This window comes from Anticarsia gemmatalis, chromosome 24, assembly GCF_050436995.1.
Source record: "Anticarsia gemmatalis isolate Benzon Research Colony breed Stoneville strain chromosome 24, ilAntGemm2 primary, whole genome shotgun sequence".
NCBI lineage: Eukaryota > Metazoa > Arthropoda > Insecta > Lepidoptera > Erebidae > Anticarsia > Anticarsia gemmatalis.
Genome location: NC_134768.1, coordinates 1426521 through 1443490, shown reverse-complemented (window position 1 = coordinate 1443490; position 16970 = coordinate 1426521). Strand labels below are relative to the sequence as shown.

Sequence of the window (16970 nt, the reverse complement as noted above, 5' to 3'; positions counted from 1 at the left end):
AAAGATGTTAATAAAATATTTTCCTTAATCAAACTGCTGAGCGGCGCGTCCCACTGTCTCTGAGAGAACAAGCTTCGAGGTAAATCCGTGTTTGGAGCGGCCATTTTCCAGGCGTTCATGGCATCGGCCTTACACGACACTTCAGAATTAACCAGTGTAGGAGCTAAGATTTTCCTGGTCAATTCTTCCGTGCCGTGGACCGAGGACAGGAACGCAGGCAAACTAATATCTGAAATTTTGCGAACGCCGAGGCCTCCTAGACGAATAGGCAAGGAAGCCTGAAGCCATGCACGGTCGTCCAAGGCCACATTGAGAATTTTGGTGAGTGTATTTCTAATTATATCATCAATTTTGAGAAGTGGAACCGAGATTTTCCAAAAAGGCGAAGCCCTAAGGGCATGTGTAAATTTTGGGACGAAAAGACAAAACCGAATGATAGTAAATGCAGAATGAATATTAATTTTGATGAGGCGTTCCGAAATTTCATTAAAATTTTGAATTTTTTCTTCTATAAAAGGTTCAAAACCGTCTTCTAAAATAGGGGACCCAAGGAGGCGAAGAGAGTTTTGTTGCATAATTTTCAAATTAGGAGCCAAAGTAGTGAATTTGGAAAAAGCCAAAGATTTGTCTGGTAAGTTATTAATAAAAATTTCACATTTATTTGAATTTAGTTCTAAACCAATTCGTTTGAATAAATTTTTTAGGAAAGCCAAATCATTAAAAACGGTATCTACATCGCCCCCAAGGGTACCATCATCCAAATACCAAACGTTAAATTTTGAATTTAGACGCCGAATAATGGGGTTAATAGCCAAGCTAAAAATGACCGGTCCAAGCGGGTCACCCTGTTGACAGCCTACTGAAGACTCCAAAAGATTATCCTTAAAGAGTAATTTAGAAGGATGCCGATAACATTGCCAAAGAAATTTAAATAATTTAGGTGTTTCTAATTTTGCCTGTGTCAACAGAGTGTCCCGATTTACAGAATTGAAGGCATTCTTTAGGTCAACCTTTAGGATGACCTCACCTTCACTGCAGCGAAGGTACGTCCTCAGCGCGTGTACGGCAGCCTCACAGCCCCCTTTTGATCCGAAACCGAGTTGAAGGGGCTGGAATTTTGAAGCCAAATGTTCTTTATAAAATTTACAACCAATTTTTGCTGCCATACGCCGATAGGTACACCCGACGGCGATGGGGCGAATGCCGCCATCCGACTTTCGTAGGGCGCATAAATTGGCGCCATACAAAACGTCAATGACGGCACCGGCCACACCGCCGGAGAGCATCAAGTTAATCAGAGCGGTGAGCTCCTTCAGCAGTTCGCAACCGGCCTCACCGGCGCCCGGACTCACAAGGTCTTTCAGGTGTTGGGGCGTTAGCCCGTTGAGCTATTAGTAGATGTTATTTTCCCAAATTAAGTATCTATTTCATACGTTTTCTGCATGGATTACCACTTTATCTATCTAGTAGGTACCTACCTAAGTTCAAGTAGCGCATTACTTGAATCTGAAACTGCACCCTAATGTATGAAAAATTGCATTAGCATATTCATGAATTTATATAGGTAGGTACGTACTGTACATTTCTATGAAAATATCTGATTCATTTTCTAAATCACGAAATTGTGTTACGGCTCTTATGGTAGCGTACCTAATGGTAAGAGACTTACTCTCAAGAGGTTGCTGTTTCTACTTCCATCCATATAATTTATTTATCTTTCTGGCACTGACTAGTCTGATTAATAGTATGACTTGACATGTTGACCTGAACAAAATGGAAAAGTAATTAAATATAACTGAAACCAGCCATCGAACTACAACAGTGAATTCAAAAATAGTATTTCTACACTAGTAACGCTATCTCTTACCATTTTTACGAAACATTTTGATGTAAGTAACGCCATCTAGTGTCACTCAAAGGATGCTGTGAGACCAAACGTTGTATGGCATTCATGTAGATGTCGCTTTGCCAGTGCTGGGGAAACGTTCCGTTTTTGCGAGAAAAATAAAATATTCTAATAATCAAACAACTTATTTGATTGTTTACTGTTTCAAATCATTGTATTTTACATTTTTAATAAAATTCATATTTTCATCGAAAATAAACAGATAAACCTAATTTAAGGAAAAATAGCAAGTATTTTTAAACATTATTACAATGTTTTAATAGTTATTTTGCAATATTTTGTTACAAACAAACTGACCCTCTATAAATAGCGTAATTTTAATTAGTAAATTTATTTAATTTCTCATTTTTCTGCGAAAAAAAAATGTAAAAAGGATCGCAAACCTCAGTGCTGCCAACTTACTAAACAAGGAAATCAGAAATAACTTGTCTCAAATCCACCATTTTCCCTTTGTAACTAACCGGTGTTCAAAACACGTGCGTACGATCAAGTTACATGGAAAACTTGTGTGATCAAGGTGTATATTGAATAAATAGTTACGCTAAAAAGTGCGCCGGGTTTTGATTAACAGGCGTAGTGTATTGAAACAACAGAATGAACACCGAGAAGCTAAAGAAACTGCAGTCGCAGGTGCGCATCGGCGGTAAGGGCACACCGAGGCGCAAGAAAAAGGTTGTTCACGTTACCGCGGCGACAGATGACAAGAAATTGCAATCATCTCTCAAAAAGTTGTCAGTAAACACTATTCCTGGCATCGAGGAGGTTAATATGATAAAAGATGACGGCACAGTAATACACTTCAACAACCCGAAAGCGCAGGCATCCCTCGCGGCGAACACTTTTGCTATTACCGGTCATGGAGAGAACAAGCAGATCGCTGAGATGCTCCCCGGTATTCTTAGTCAGCTGGGACCCGAAGGTTTGAATCAATTGAAGAGGCTGGCGTCGAGCGTCGCCGCGCCGAAGCCACTTGATGAGGACGACGAGGTTCCTAACCTAGTCGGCAACTTCGATGAGGCATCCAAGCAGGAGGCCAAGGAAGTCGCAACAAATGAGAAAGAGAAGGAAAAGGTAAAGGAGGAGAAACCCGAGAAAAAAGAGGAGAAGCCTGCTGAGAAGAAGGAGGAAAAGAAACCAGAATCAGAAACCAAAGCTGCAGATAAAAAATCCGATTAAATTATAGTCGGCCACAGAATGGTGTAGTGTTTAATTTTGCTCACCCGAAGTGAAATAGGTTTCCAAAGTCACAGAAGCGTCTCAAATACTTCTCATTTATTTTACATTGTGTTCCTTTAATAAATGTTTTTGAAATATTTTTCCTACATTTATTGTATGTGTAAATTTGTGAATGTGTTATGTTGGTACAGGGACACTTTTTTTTTAATTACTAGTTTTTGTTAACATGTGATTTTGGAAACCTCTCAACCATCCTGATTTCAAACTGCTTAAGTCTTATGCCATGCACTAATACATTATTTTTAGTTTTATATTGTAACATAACAGCATAATGGGATGTAAAACAAGTCGATTCTCTTATAATAGGACCTAGTTAAGTGTTGAATGAAAAAATAAACCTATTGTTGAGATATTGGCCAACATATAGGTTGCATATATATATTTAAAATTATAACATATACATTATTTTTGACAGCGCACCAGCAAATCATAGAAGTATATAATATGTATAGTAAAGGTGTAAAGTGCACCTTATAATATTTTTAAATAAATATTTTCTAAAGTTGTTGATTCATGTCCGGACTAAAGATTTGCTTTCATAAAAAAATAGATTATAAAACAACATTAGTCACAGGTAGCTCTTTAGGTTATGGAGCTAACAATGTATAAATAAAAATATAAAAATTGCAAAAAATTGTAAATGATTAGAGTTTGGTATGTGGATGGAACATTAAAACTTTGATCGATGAAAATGGTGTTTTATTTACAACAAAATTTCAAGTTGATACAAAAATGCTAGACATTGTTATTATTATTGCTCTAAAAGAATGTCTAAAATCACTATGACCTAAAACTAAGTAGGTTGTAATATAATAATACTGTAGTAGGTATCAATGACTTGCCAACTACTATTCTTGCTTCATATTTAATTTAGTATTTAAATCTTATTTCACATATATTTAATCAAACTTTATTGTATTACAGTCATAAATATTAATTACCTCGAAAAAGACTGAAAAGAAATAGATAAATGAGCCATGTGGGTAAACGCGTGCAAGTCTTCATTTGTATTTCATGCATGGCACGCTACAGTGACCTTCAATTTTATGTACATAAAGTCTACAATAGCGTGCAGATTCTTCCGGTTAGTCATGTTTGGTAGGTATTATTTTTTTTGATCATATTTGGTTATGAATACGCCTGTGGACTGTGCATATAGTAATTTAGATAAAGCGAAATGGGGGGGGAAATAGTTATGTCAATCCGCCATCCAAATCCAATCCTAACGATCAGGATGTACGGATAATATAATAATTTATGCTTAATTTGAAAATGAACAAACCGCACTGCAGTTATTTAAGGACGTTCATACAAGAAGCCAGGCTCAATCGGCCCGGCTTCTTATCCATGTGATTAAGCCTAGATAAATTTGTGCCCTAAATACCTACCTAACATACATACAGTTAGTGCTTAAACTTAATCAAAATCGGTCTAGTAATTACATACCTACCTACCTAGAAAGTTATCTATTTTCGTGGTGACGTAGGTAACCATAACAAATTAAATTGAAAAGAACTCGAATAGTGGTAGTGGGAAAGGAAATTGTGGTTTCACACAAAATACGAAGTCAGTAGTACTAAACCGAAAATGATAAGTCATGATGATAAGAATCGCTTCTGATATTATCCTAACTAAGCAATTCACCATGAGGATTAAATTACAAGGCACTTTAGTAACAAATGATTAATTTATTACCAATGTTTAACAAGAATTATTATAATCACAATTCGAGATTGCTGATTATGATTCACAATCAAGTTATAGCTCCTGTTCTTACGATCATAATATTCATTATAAGAATAATCTGATGGTGATTAGGTAGTTTTGAAAAGTTAAACGAATTTACTTTCTTTTCCAAAACAAAAGCAAAGTTTGAGTCTCTGCCTGGACTGATCATAGTGATAACATACAAATAATATTATCATATCATGTTTGCATCCACGGTGGTTGAACCTGTGCTTGCTAAACAGAAAATAATATTGCAGAGTCATTATTCACGAAATTGATACTTTATGTACAGTTAATGCAGTAATTAAACGTAGTAACGTTTAGTTTCTTGATATTCATTGCGGCACTACGAATCTTACAACACAGCACTCATCCGAAAAAGAAAAAGATTTTTTGGGCTACAAATAGATTTTAAGATTTATAACCCAATTTGAATTTAGCGGAAGGTTTATTTTATTCGCCTAAACTGGTTTCTAAACGGAAATTACGGAATGAGACGTCTGTGAGAAGTCAGAGTAGTGACAATTGATAAGTGTCAAGTTACGAAAATAAATAACCCAGAAAGCGATTTGAGTTATTAACTTATAAATTAAGTGAAATAGGACCCATATTCTTGGTTTTTATGTTCGATATTTAGCATGATAGGGCCGTGGATTGACGACCTACCAAAATGCAAGAATACGTGTGTAGCGTCATATTTTTCACGCATAGGTGCAGGGAATACAAACCCAACAGATGATTATCTTTGCTTCTACTGCCAGACGGAAGATAATTTGTGAGTAAACGTTATTATCATACCCTTCTACTTATTTAAATATTTAAAAAGGTCGTTCTCGTAACCCAGCGGTCTTGTATGACTAGATGTATTGATGTGAATGAGACCAGGGAAGTTTGTAAGGATCGTACTATAAGTGGCGTTCTCTGGTCTCTGTGTAACTTTATAGAGAAAAGGCGTGATATTATGTAAATATGCAAAAAACAATTGACCTTTTTATTTTGAAAAAAGTTATTTAGTATGCAATTTGTATCATGGATAAAGTGCAGGTACTACTTTTAGTTATTTTTGTTTTTTCCCAGCTCCCTATATGGAGTATTTGAGCCCCACAATGGTTTGGAAGCTGCCAGGTTCATCATGCATGCCATGGCTGCTGAGATCCTATTTCCACCACCTTCAGCCAACACTGACGAAGAGATTCGAGAGAGATTGAGGTAATTTAAATTATGTTTTGATTAACTCCTACTTGGTATGTTAAAATTCAATTTTGTTATCATACAATAACATAATTCAATGCTTGTATAAGTAAGAATACTAATAGTTGTACCAATCTACAAATTATTTAATGCTTATCATATCTTTTAAGAATTACCTAATTGGCTTTAGGGTGTGTTTCTAACTTTCAACTGAAACAAAGCGGTGTGTATGAAACTGTAAATGAATCAATGGTATTGTTTGCACTGATGTGGACTGGAGGCTTCAAGCACCGTGATTGGTTTATTCATGGTCTGCTCGATTCCACTTTACAGAGCTCTATGTCATTTCAAACATATCCATCATCATCATCTCAGCCGGGAATCGTCCACTGCTGGACAAAGGCCTCCCCCATCGAGCGCCAATAGGACCGGTCCTGGGCCGCCCTCATCCATCGGACTCCGGCAACCCTTACCAGGTCGTCGGTCCATCTTGTGGGGGGCCTGCCAACACTACGTTATATATTTTCAGGAATGCATTCATATCAGTGGAGAAGGCATACACAGAGAACTATGATGGCATGATAGCAGAAAGAACTAGTTTACAATACCAGTTACAAACATTGAATGAAACACAGGTTTGTTATTATCATTACATATTATAAAACAAAGTCACTTTGTGGCATCTGTCTATATGTCTGTTTGCAATAAACTGTTAATTGATTGAACAGATTTTCAAGCAGTTTTCATCAATAGATAGATTTTTCATTGACGTATTTAAGTGTATAATAAATTTGTTAAGTATAACCAGGTGGAGCCCAGGTTAGGTTGGGTTGAACCGCTGGAATTTACATGACAGAAACCTGAAAAATGGAAACACCAAAACCTAAAATGCTAAAATAATACACTCAGATCCTATGGGCCCCCTTCAGGAAAGATTGGGTGTGTCGTACTCGTAAACAGCGAACCTGTATGACGAAAGAGGTTTTGTAGGGACTGTAGCAAGTGGCATTTTTTGGTTTGATTATTTATGTTTGTATGTTAACTTACAGGTACAACAAAACCAAAGTATTTTAGCCCGTTTAAAAGAAATAGACTGTCATCTATCTGGCGGGGCGGCTGTAGTCATAGCTTTAGTGCACAATAACAAACTTTTCGTGGCTAACGTTGGAGATACCAGGGCGTTACTATGCAGGACCGATGAAAATGATGTGTTGAGAGTCGTACAGTTGACGGTTGATCATAGCTTGAATAATGAGGACGAGTTGCTAAGGCTCTCACAGTTGGGGCTGGACGTTAATAAGTTGAGGAATGGTGAGTTTATTAACTTAACTTATTATGTTTACATACTATTATGTATGTAATTCAAGACCCATATGAGGTTATGTAAAGCCCATCCAATATCCATACTAATATTATTAATGCGAAAGTAACTCTGTCTGTCTGTCTGTTACTCAATCACGCCTAAACTACTGAACCAATTTGCATGAAATTTAATATGGAGATATTTTGATACCCGAGAAAGGACATAGGCTACTTTTTACTCCGGGAAAATGACGCAATCCCATGAAAATTCGGGTGGCAAACGAAGGGTAAAAGTTAGTTGTTTATATGACTGTAATGATATGAAACTGAAAATCCTTACAATTTGTACATATAGAGTGCAGTCAGTAGTAAATACAACTGAACATGAACTTTCGGATTAGATTCTCAGGTTGGGCAAAGTACTATTGGTCTTTGTAATTCTTATCTAATCATTACTTCGATGCCCACAAGTATTATTAGCACAGAAAATTCTTTTAACACTGAAAAATCTTTCAAAAGGCTTTGTCTTATCCATAACCATCTTTTCCAGCTCAATATCTAGGCAATCAGACTGGCACACGTTGTCTGGGCAACTACTTAGTCAAAGGTTTATACAAGGCGTTCCCGACTATCAGCGCGGCTATTTCGGAGCCAGTGATCGCGGCGCCCGAGATCCACGGCCCCATAGTATTGGATGAATCTTGCTGGCGAGTATATTTTGCAGATGAATCTATACTAATATTATAAAGCTGAAGAGTTTGTTTGTTTGTTTGAACGCGCTAATCTCAAAAACTACTGGACCGATTTGAAAAATTCTTTTAGTGTTAGATAGTCCATTTATCGAGGAAGGCTATATATCATCACGCTACGACCAATAGGAGCAGAGTAGCAATAAAAAATGTTACAAAAACGGGGAATTTTTTTACCCATTCTATCTTATGTGACGCAAGCGAAGTTGCGCGGGTTAGCTAGTAAATTATAATAATCGCCTATTGCAGGGTTAAGGGTCTTTCTAATGAGAAAAGTGAATCTTGTTTCCAAGGAAAATAAGCAAATTCTTGCCTAATTAAAAACAAATAATATTCTTGTTTATTTAGTTTCTAGTATTTTTATAAAAGCGTGCCAAACTTTTTTTTTACTTAAATTAAATCGAATTAAGTAAATTCCCGCACTAAGTATTGCTGTTGTGTCGCGGGGACTTTTACAAACATACAAACAACGGACACAAAGTATTAACCACTTTATCGACTTTTGCCTTGTTTTGTAAATCTAGAATGCTATCTCTAGGACGTTATTTTTCTATATTTAGCATAATTTGTATATCATATTAATTATCAAATTGAGACTGGTCTCCACTTTTAAAACATCTCATCGTCTTAAATCTGCAAATGGTCCAAACCTTCAAAATAATATCAGTAATTTTGTCGACCCCCTATAGCTTCCGACTACGATAGCAAACTATCAGCCAATATATTGCAAGGTCTTTATAATTGCTCGCTAACTATCTCGTGAGGTCAAGGAGGTAATCTTGAACATTTGTGCCAATTTCAATAATGTATTGATAACGATTTATGTAAATATTTAGTATTTATTCGTTGAACTAGATAAGACTTTAAAATAGTTTGACCAGACCAGGTTTATTTTAATTTATATCTAGACTACAGCGCCATCTATCCATTGAATTGTGAAATGTAATTGTCCAAAGTTATTTCGAGGACATAAATGTAATAAGAGACCAACTTACACACAATGAATTTTAATTTATGTATTGATATTTTTATTGTATGTAAATAAATTGCCTTATATTCTTCCTCAATATATTGTATATTTTATTCCTTAATGCTAAACTTGACGAAAATTGTGCTCAGCAGTATATTTAGAAAACGAAAACTGGCTCTAATCTGTCTGTGTATAAAATGGCCTATAAATATAAATATATATTTGTCTGTATCTAATTTATTTGGTCTCTATTTACCCTTAGAAGAAAAAGGCGTGATTTTTGTATCTATCTAATTTGTTTTCTCTTTTCATTTCAGGTTCCTAGTCCTAGTCAGTGCCGGCGTGTACAAACGCATACAAGAAGCCAAAGGCAGCTACGAACAAACGAACCAAATGCTATCACAAATGATTGTAGAGAACTTCAGGAAACACACTGACTTTAGACTTGTCAGTCAATTTGTATTAGAAGAAATAGAAAAAGAATTCCTGTCTTATTGTGTCAATAGTTACAACGTCAAACCAAAACCGAACACACACATGTCTTTATTAATAAGAAATTTTAATTTTCTACCAACTAATGAAGATAGACCCCCTACTGGGGTCACTAAAAATGCCTCAGTAAGATTCAACCCTATTGTCCAATCAAAATCAAATACTCTACTAAACGAAATCGATTCGGAAATTTATTCTTCAGGAACGACTAATGAAATCGAAACGAACGATTCGAATATCGATACTAATCAATCGATTGAATCGAGTTCCGATATCGATCCCGTCGCGAGGCAGTTTGATAGGAATCGAAAGATTAGGGGTTATGTGGACTTTACTTGTTATTATGAAAATGTGGCTAAAGCTAGGAAGAATGGAACGTTGCCTGATTTTATTAAATAAATTATTCAAAAAATCATTATGTTTGTACTTAATATTTATGAAGGTTTTGAAAAATTCAAGTGACCTTTTAGCAAAGTAGCCACTTGCTATATTGGGTTCGAACCCGGAGTGAGATCAAATACAGTTGCCTTGTAGTTGTAATTTGTACTTGCCATTTATGTTTTTATATAAACTGGGACAGTTCTAATATTACTAAAAAGCCATATTTTTAGTAACTGCGGCAAGCATTACTTAACTTTACTTGTATACATACAAGGAATATACAATCTTATTTCTTAACAATTAAAACGTGAGAGTTTTTGTCAGGATCGAGATTAATATTTAATTGTTACCAGATAACGCGAAAGTATTATTGATTAAACGTTTGTTATTATGACAATATTAGAATAATGTGTGTTGTTGCAATAAAAATGTTTTCCTTTATTCGTTATTTTACTATCCTTCTACTTTTAAGAGTTTATTATCGCTGTAAAAGAATCTGTAGAAGTCTTGCGCTTTACTTGATGTAAAACTCTTCTGCTCCATTTCCAGAAACAAATTTGTGGACCATTTGACTAATTTCTCCTGAGAGCAAGAACTGAAGCAAATTTCCTAGTTATTACGTCAAAATTATTTTTTGCACGTTAATTGTTGAGGACTTAGTACATAAAATCATGCCCATCACGCCAAACAGAAATCAAAGAACAATACTTGCTACAAATCTTTACATACTGTTAGCTTCATTTAGATTCATACATTATATAAAGGTCTTATGTAAAATAAAGGTACAAAATAAAAAGTAAAACTATTTATTAGTAGATATATAGTGACAAAGTACATGTTATATAATAAACGATATTTAAACCGGCTTGTAGTCCAACTTGCTCTCCAACTTCTTGTTGTCGGCTACCTTACGTACAGCCTTCATTAGATCCTCCTGAAAATTTAGAAACGGATTAAAAACTGAAAAGTAAATGTTTTTGGCGTTGGGTAACTGAAATGCCTAATCGAAACGTTAGGCATTTCAGGGTACAATGCGTGTTGGCATTAATTCCCGTATTCTAATATAATATTAAACATCCAAAGCAAAAGGGTTAAAAGTTATTCCTGCTTTGTCTACTACTACTAGCTTTATACAGATACCAGATTGAATAATATTTTCAGATATTTCTTGCTGACGTGCAATTTATTTTTAGATCATTCGTACGTTAATTAAAACTTCGACGTGTGTTAAGATTTATATAGGAAATGGTAGTAATACAAAAAAAAACCGATAACGGCCGTAATTTTTTTACACATATTATGTACATTTACTAAAATCGGTGATAAAAACGTTCTGGGCATATATGGGTTAAGTCTAGTCTAAACTTGTAACTGGATAGAACAAAGTGTTACCTGTATAATATACTCTCTCTCAGCTCTAATAGCGAACAGACCGGCCTCGGTACAGACGTTCCTGAGATCAGCGCCGTTGAAGGTGTCAGACAATTTGACGACGGCCTCGTAGTCCATCTCACCGTGCTTGGCGATCGGCGCCGCGTGGATCTTTAGAATCTCCAACCTGGAATAACGAATATATTTTATAAATGTTTTTTTTTCTTCAAGAAATAATAATATAGAATTGACAGTTGCCTGTTTATGTATAAATTGGTTAAAGTATCGTGATGTTTGTTGAAGATTTCAAAAATTGTTTAATGCTGCGATTGGGCTCGAAATATTCGCAGAACAGTGTCGTTTCCAACCGTTTTCACTTTCTTACTACTTAATTATAAAAGGAAAAGTCTGTCTCTGTTGTAACGCTTTCGTCCGTAATCCACTGAACAAATTTTGATGCAGTTCAGCCTGGAAATAGTTCAAGAATCAGTTTCAAACATATGTATGCTTTATTTTTATCCAGAAAATCGTCTGCTAAGCGGTTCAAATAGGTTCACCTTTTATCTCAAACTCTGTATGCGAAGGGAGCCGAGCGGGTCAACTAGTTTACCATAAAGAAGGTTCTCACCTAGCCTGCTCATTAGGTAAAGGTATCTCAATCTTCCTGTCCAATCTGCCAGGTCTGAGCAGCGCAGGGTCAAGGGTATCAGGTCTGTTGGTGGCCATGATGATCTTCACCTGCCCCAGGGAGTCGAACCCGTCCATCTGGTTCAGCAGCTCCATGAGAGTACGCTGGATCTCACGATCGGCTGATGTACCTTCTGAGAAACGACGACCACCTGGGAGAGGAAGAAATTAGTGAATTTTAGCATTATGAACAATATTTATGGTGTTGTGTTTGGTAAGGAATGATTTATTACGTTTTTCTACATTACATGTGTGATGATGTGAATGGTTAGTGGTAGTAGACTCGTTAACATTAAAATAAATGCGATTCAGTTGATTTCTGTGGAGGACGCATAAAATTTTAGCTTGATCAATAAGTATATCTATCTCTATAACATGCTGACAAACACAGTTCAAAACCAAAATCGAGTTTACATTACCATCATGTACTGTAGTAAATAATCTTCATCGGTAATGCAACTTAGATTGCTTTAAAATATTCTTGAAATAACATTTTTTTATAGAGTTACAAGAGTTATTGCTAAAAAAGCTTTTATTCTGGGAGGCCTATGCCCGGCAGTGGGATAGTTTTAGACAAAGTAATATAAGGTTTAATATTAACTCACCAATAGCGTCAATCTCGTCCATGAATATGATACAGGGTTGATGATCACGCGCGTAGTTGAACATCTCACGGATCAAACGCGCCGACTCGCCGATGTACTTGTCTACGATGGCTGAAGATACGACCTATAATACCAAAAATTTTGAACAATAATAAGTATATTTACATACCAATCTTTCAAAAGAAATGTTGTGTGGCAATGAAAATTGAACAATGAACCTCTACAGAAATAAAAATAATTGTTTCTAGAAATCAAATAGTTAAAGAAAATTGAACAATATACCTCTACATAAATAAAAAGTATTGTTTCTAGAAATCAAATGGTTTGCAGGTCATTGTCGTTTTTACCATTGTACAAGTATGGGGTTTGCACTTGTGAGTTTAACGCAGTCATAAACAGGGTTCGATCCGCTTGCAGTGGGAACCGGGCTTTAGAGCTACGAAAAATGCCTCTATCACAGTATACTGTGGAGATTTAAAGCGTATTTAACTGATTGTCAAATACATGTACTTAAAATATGGCTATATAATCATAGAACATACCTTCAAGAAGTTAGCATCAAGTTGTGACGCCACAGCCCTGGCGAGCAGCGTCTTGCCGGTGCCGGGCGGACCGTACAGCAAACAACCTTTGGGCGGAGTGATGCCCACACGAACGAACAATTCAGGATTCAGCAGGGGCAGCTCGATCACCTGTGCAGAGAATATTGTTGTAATATTACAAGTTAACTCACGTGGTTTCTTTTGGATGAATAAACATCTTTGTCACTACATAATTAACCTATAAATTGCAACTATCTAGCTATTAATGCGGAAAAAAATATTAAACCTTAGAGTCCGGTACAGTAAAGAAATATTTTTTTGAATTATTAAATTGTTTTACCCTTTTAGATCAGATAGCTAATAACTATACTTAATAAAATAAGAAAAAAAAACACCAGTTACATCATATTTCAAAGCTTTAGGAATGTTGGTATATCTATTATAATTTGGAATGTTTTACAAGCCTTTTGTAGAGATCAGCTGCAGCTGTTACAGTACTACTCTGAATTTTTACATTTTTGTTCTTACCTCTCTAAGTTGTCTGATCTGTTCCTGCAGACCACCAATAGCAGAGTATGTGACATCACCAGGGTCTTCATGACTCATGTTGTATACTAGAGGGTCAACCTGAAAACATTACATATTGATTTTAAAGTTTTCATACCAATTATTTTAACAAGCAGTTTTAACTTAACCATTTCATGAAATAGCCCTTATATAATTTTGTTGAAAATACAATAGCATTGTTAATGAAACTCTAGTAGATATATTTAGACTGTCTAAGAATTCACCATTGTTTTTCAGTCAAGGAGTTATTCAAAATCATCTTTATAAATCCCTCAATAGATTAGTATCAATAAGCTCAACACATAATACCATTTCATAACCTTAATCTTTTGTGGGAAGACTTAGTAAACATATAAAAATACACTAGAAGCTTGTGTAGAGAACACCATTACAATACCTTTTACATTTATTTAATGTCTATTATTTGAGCCATAAAGTCCTCAATAAAAGATCAATAGGAAGAGTAAATGCTTTTTCTGACTAAAGCTTAACACTTTCACTGCCAACAAACCTACTTAGTAGTTTTCTGAACCCTCTTGGTGAGTTGCTGGCAACCAATGTGTTAAAACAATAGTATTAATTACCTCTCTAGGCAAATGTCTCATGATGGTAAGTGTGGTCATATCCAGGGCTACTCTGGTGCCTCCCTTCAGCTTCTGTTTGTCCAGCTGGCGCCTACAACCAACGACGTAGCGAGGACCATTTGTGGCTTTTACAATGACTGAAATATAACAAAATTATTAATGTTATTGTTTCAGTGGGAAGAACTGCAGATTTGTGAGATTTAGGCATAAGTCTTTTCTCAAATTGAGAGAAGATAAGTTGATGACTTTGCATTACTTCAAGAACTGTTTGATAAAATAAGGACCTGTGGGGCTATCTGTTAAATTTCCTTTGTTGAAAATAAAGATAGCATAGATAAATTTTGATGATTTTGAACAGGAGAGAAACATATAATTTGGTTTATAGTAGTGATAACTGCAACTAATGTCTACATACTCGAAATTAATGTTAAGCTTATGCCTTTAATTCTGGTTTCTACATAAATGAATGATTTTTAAGTAAATTTACTTACATTTCTCCTCAGTCAGCTGCTTGAGCACTTCTCCAACAATTTGACCAACACTCTGAAGAGCTTTCAAGTCATTCTCACTCTTGTCGTATTGTTTTGTTATATCTTTTAGCTTATCTCTCACTAGAAAACAAATAGAGGAAATTATGACAATATTATCTTATTTACACAAAGAAATTCAGGATTTCTAGTGTTGTGGTTATATGTAGAGTGTTATAATAGGTGATTAAACTTGGTATTAATCGAAAATATTGGAACAATGACCCAATATTTGTAGTTCTAATATGTGTAGATAAAAATAACCTAATTATGTTTGAAATTTGTACAAATTGAGTTAAATCTCAACAAAAACTTAAAATATTAGTGATTTATGCCTCCATTAGCTGTTATTTGAGCAATTTAGACGAAATATTAAACATTTTTAACAATAGTTTGTGTCATGATTCGGCAGAAATGGATGTACCCTGATACAAAAACTCACTTTCTTTCAGTCTTGATTCGACTTCTTTATGTTCCATCAGCTTCTTCCTGTAATCCTGGAAGGCTTTTTCTCTTAACGACTCCATGGATGACGGTCCGGCAGGCATTTTTAACTAATATTATGTGTTTTCTCCAAAATGCAAAACTGATTATCACTTTTATTTGACAGCTCTGTGCGTTGACATGACAGTTTTTGTTCAGTCATGGAAGCGGTTCTACGTTCCGTTATTCCAAAAACGTTTGATATTTGCAACATCTAACTTTAGCTGTATGAATTTAAAATAATATAATTAAAATGAAACATATTTCGAGCACATTTAAATACAAATATCTTAACGGTACTTAAATGAAATCAATTAATTATAAATATTTCCGAAACGTAAATATAGTTAATTTATTGCCATATATCATAATGTACCTGTATAACTACCCACCTGGCCACCATGTATTACGATGACCGTTAGTTTAATTTGATCACGAAAATTTCTAGTGACTGAATAATATGTGTGTGTGTTGATGATCCGTGTTTTATTAAAATTGGTGAACATTTTGTGGTGAGTGATACTAATCTTATTACTTGCCTAATGCCTACTAATAAATTAACCAGGCATTGCTTTTTGTTACGAGAAAACTTACTATTTTACGACAGGTTATACCGACATTGAATTCTAGAAGATCTGCTACATAGTCTATAAGTAATTACAGTAAATCAAAATGCTTTTATATCGCTGATTTAATTTACAAATCTCAATTAAACATCTAGGTACCTCATAAGTAATAATTCTATACATTATCATATAACATTATAATATATTATCGCGTCTAAGTACATAACTTAATCAAAGTTACTTTCGTCTGATGATTGATAGAGGCAAAGCCTTATAATCTAATAAGTTCTAACTCGTTAGTGGTTAATGTATCTTCTGTAATGGAGAAATAAACTTATTATCTATGAGTACGTATATTATACATACCTGATGTAATGATAAATACATAATTAATTGAATTTTAAGGTAGGTAGATGGGTTCACGTAGGTGTAGCTTAGCCTCACAATGTGAAATTTGTATTTGTAAAACATGCTTAAGTGCTACGGAAATAACAAAAATATACTTTTATATCAATAACATCTAACTATGTAAAATCTTAAAAGGTCTAAAGACTTTTGTCTAGCGTTTTTGGTTTGATATGGATGATATATCATTGTATTAAGATTACGTCAGTCTGTAGGTACGTTTCTCAAAAATATATCGCAGATGTGGGTAGATAGATACCTAACCCTAGACGTCCATATTATTAAAAGCCCTCCAGCCTCGTATTGTTTCCAAAATCAAGAACAACATATTTACGTCTAACCTCCTTACTTCAATATTAGAGAAAAACATATTTATCTTATCCAATTTTTCTTTTGCCTCGAAAAAAAAGTTGCACGCTCTCAGTAATGGCGGCGGTTTCGCGCCAAAATATAATATTAAGCCGAGCGCGTGTGTTATTTCGACGATACGTGACGAGACGGTCGCAGGATCGTGTTTGTTTAGCTTTTGTTCGCGGTTTTGTCTGTTTCCCTCTCAATTTTCCCGACAGAAGTAGGTAGGTACGAAGATTTAATCGGGTAGTTGACTGTGTTAACGAAAAATTATTATACTTGTTCTTGTAACAAGTTTATTTAAAACCTCATAATGAATTTATTTAT

At 35.0% G+C, this 16970-nt stretch overlaps 3 protein-coding genes across 3 annotated transcripts; 2 read left to right on the top strand and 1 right to left on the bottom strand.

Annotated features, from left to right (window-relative positions):
• Nucleotides 1-2336: 2336 nt before the first annotated feature.
• Nucleotides 2337-3101, top strand: LOC142983463 (transcription factor BTF3 homolog 4-like). Its single transcript, XM_076130356.1, has one exon. It carries the CDS (start codon nucleotides 2501-2503, stop codon nucleotides 3080-3082), a length of 582 nt encoding a protein of 193 aa, XP_075986471.1. The 5' UTR covers nucleotides 2337-2500; the 3' UTR covers nucleotides 3083-3101.
• A 2270-nt stretch (nucleotides 3102-5371) lies between these two features.
• On the top strand, nucleotides 5372-10396 carry LOC142983670 (TGF-beta-activated kinase 1 and MAP3K7-binding protein 1-like). Its single transcript, XM_076130656.1, has 6 exons — nucleotides 5372-5645; nucleotides 5948-6079; nucleotides 6591-6696; nucleotides 7111-7372; nucleotides 7914-8070; nucleotides 9400-10396. The coding sequence occupies exons 1-6, from the start codon at nucleotides 5509-5511 to the stop codon at nucleotides 9971-9973; spliced, it is 1368 nt and encodes a 455-aa protein (XP_075986771.1). The 5' UTR covers nucleotides 5372-5508; the 3' UTR covers nucleotides 9974-10396.
• A 349-nt stretch (nucleotides 10397-10745) lies between these two features.
• Nucleotides 10746-15472, bottom strand: Rpt4 (Regulatory particle triple-A ATPase 4). The gene is made up of 9 exons (XM_076130604.1): nucleotides 15281-15472; nucleotides 14803-14922; nucleotides 14312-14448; nucleotides 13689-13787; nucleotides 13161-13310; nucleotides 12619-12742; nucleotides 11955-12165; nucleotides 11348-11513; nucleotides 10746-10889 (listed from the first exon to the last, which is right to left on the bottom strand). The coding sequence occupies exons 1-9, from the start codon at nucleotides 15384-15386 to the stop codon at nucleotides 10812-10814; spliced, it is 1191 nt and encodes a 396-aa protein (XP_075986719.1). The 5' UTR covers nucleotides 15387-15472; the 3' UTR covers nucleotides 10746-10811.
• Between the last annotated feature and the right edge of the window lie 1498 nt (nucleotides 15473-16970).

What these genes read in the sequence shown, in the direction of transcription:
- LOC142983463 (XM_076130356.1), top strand. Translation starts at nt 2,501, where the DNA reads ATGAACACCGAGAAGCTAAAGAAACTGCAGTCGCAGGTGCGCATCGGC.
- LOC142983670 (XM_076130656.1), top strand. Translation starts at nt 5,509, where the DNA reads ATGATAGGGCCGTGGATTGACGACCTACCAAAATGCAAGAATACGTGT. An exon ending in TGCCAGACGGAAGATAATTT is followed by an intron (nt 5,646 to 5,947) that starts GTGAGTAAACGT and finishes GTTTTTTCCCAG; the next exon opens with CTCCCTATATGGAGTATTTG. An exon ending in GAGATTCGAGAGAGATTGAG is followed by an intron (nt 6,080 to 6,590) that starts GTAATTTAAATT and finishes ATATATTTTCAG; the next exon opens with GAATGCATTCATATCAGTGG.
- Rpt4 (XM_076130604.1), bottom strand. Translation starts at nt 15,386, where the DNA reads ATGCCTGCCGGACCGTCATCCATGGAGTCGTTAAGAGAAAAAGCCTTC. An exon ending in TGAGACATTTGCCTAGAGAG is followed by an intron (nt 13,788 to 14,311) that starts GTAATTAATACT and finishes TAATGTTTTCAG; the next exon opens with GTTGACCCTCTAGTATACAA. An exon ending in TTGATGCTAACTTCTTGAAG is followed by an intron (nt 12,743 to 13,160) that starts GTATGTTCTATG and finishes TTGGTATTATAG; the next exon opens with GTCGTATCTTCAGCCATCGT.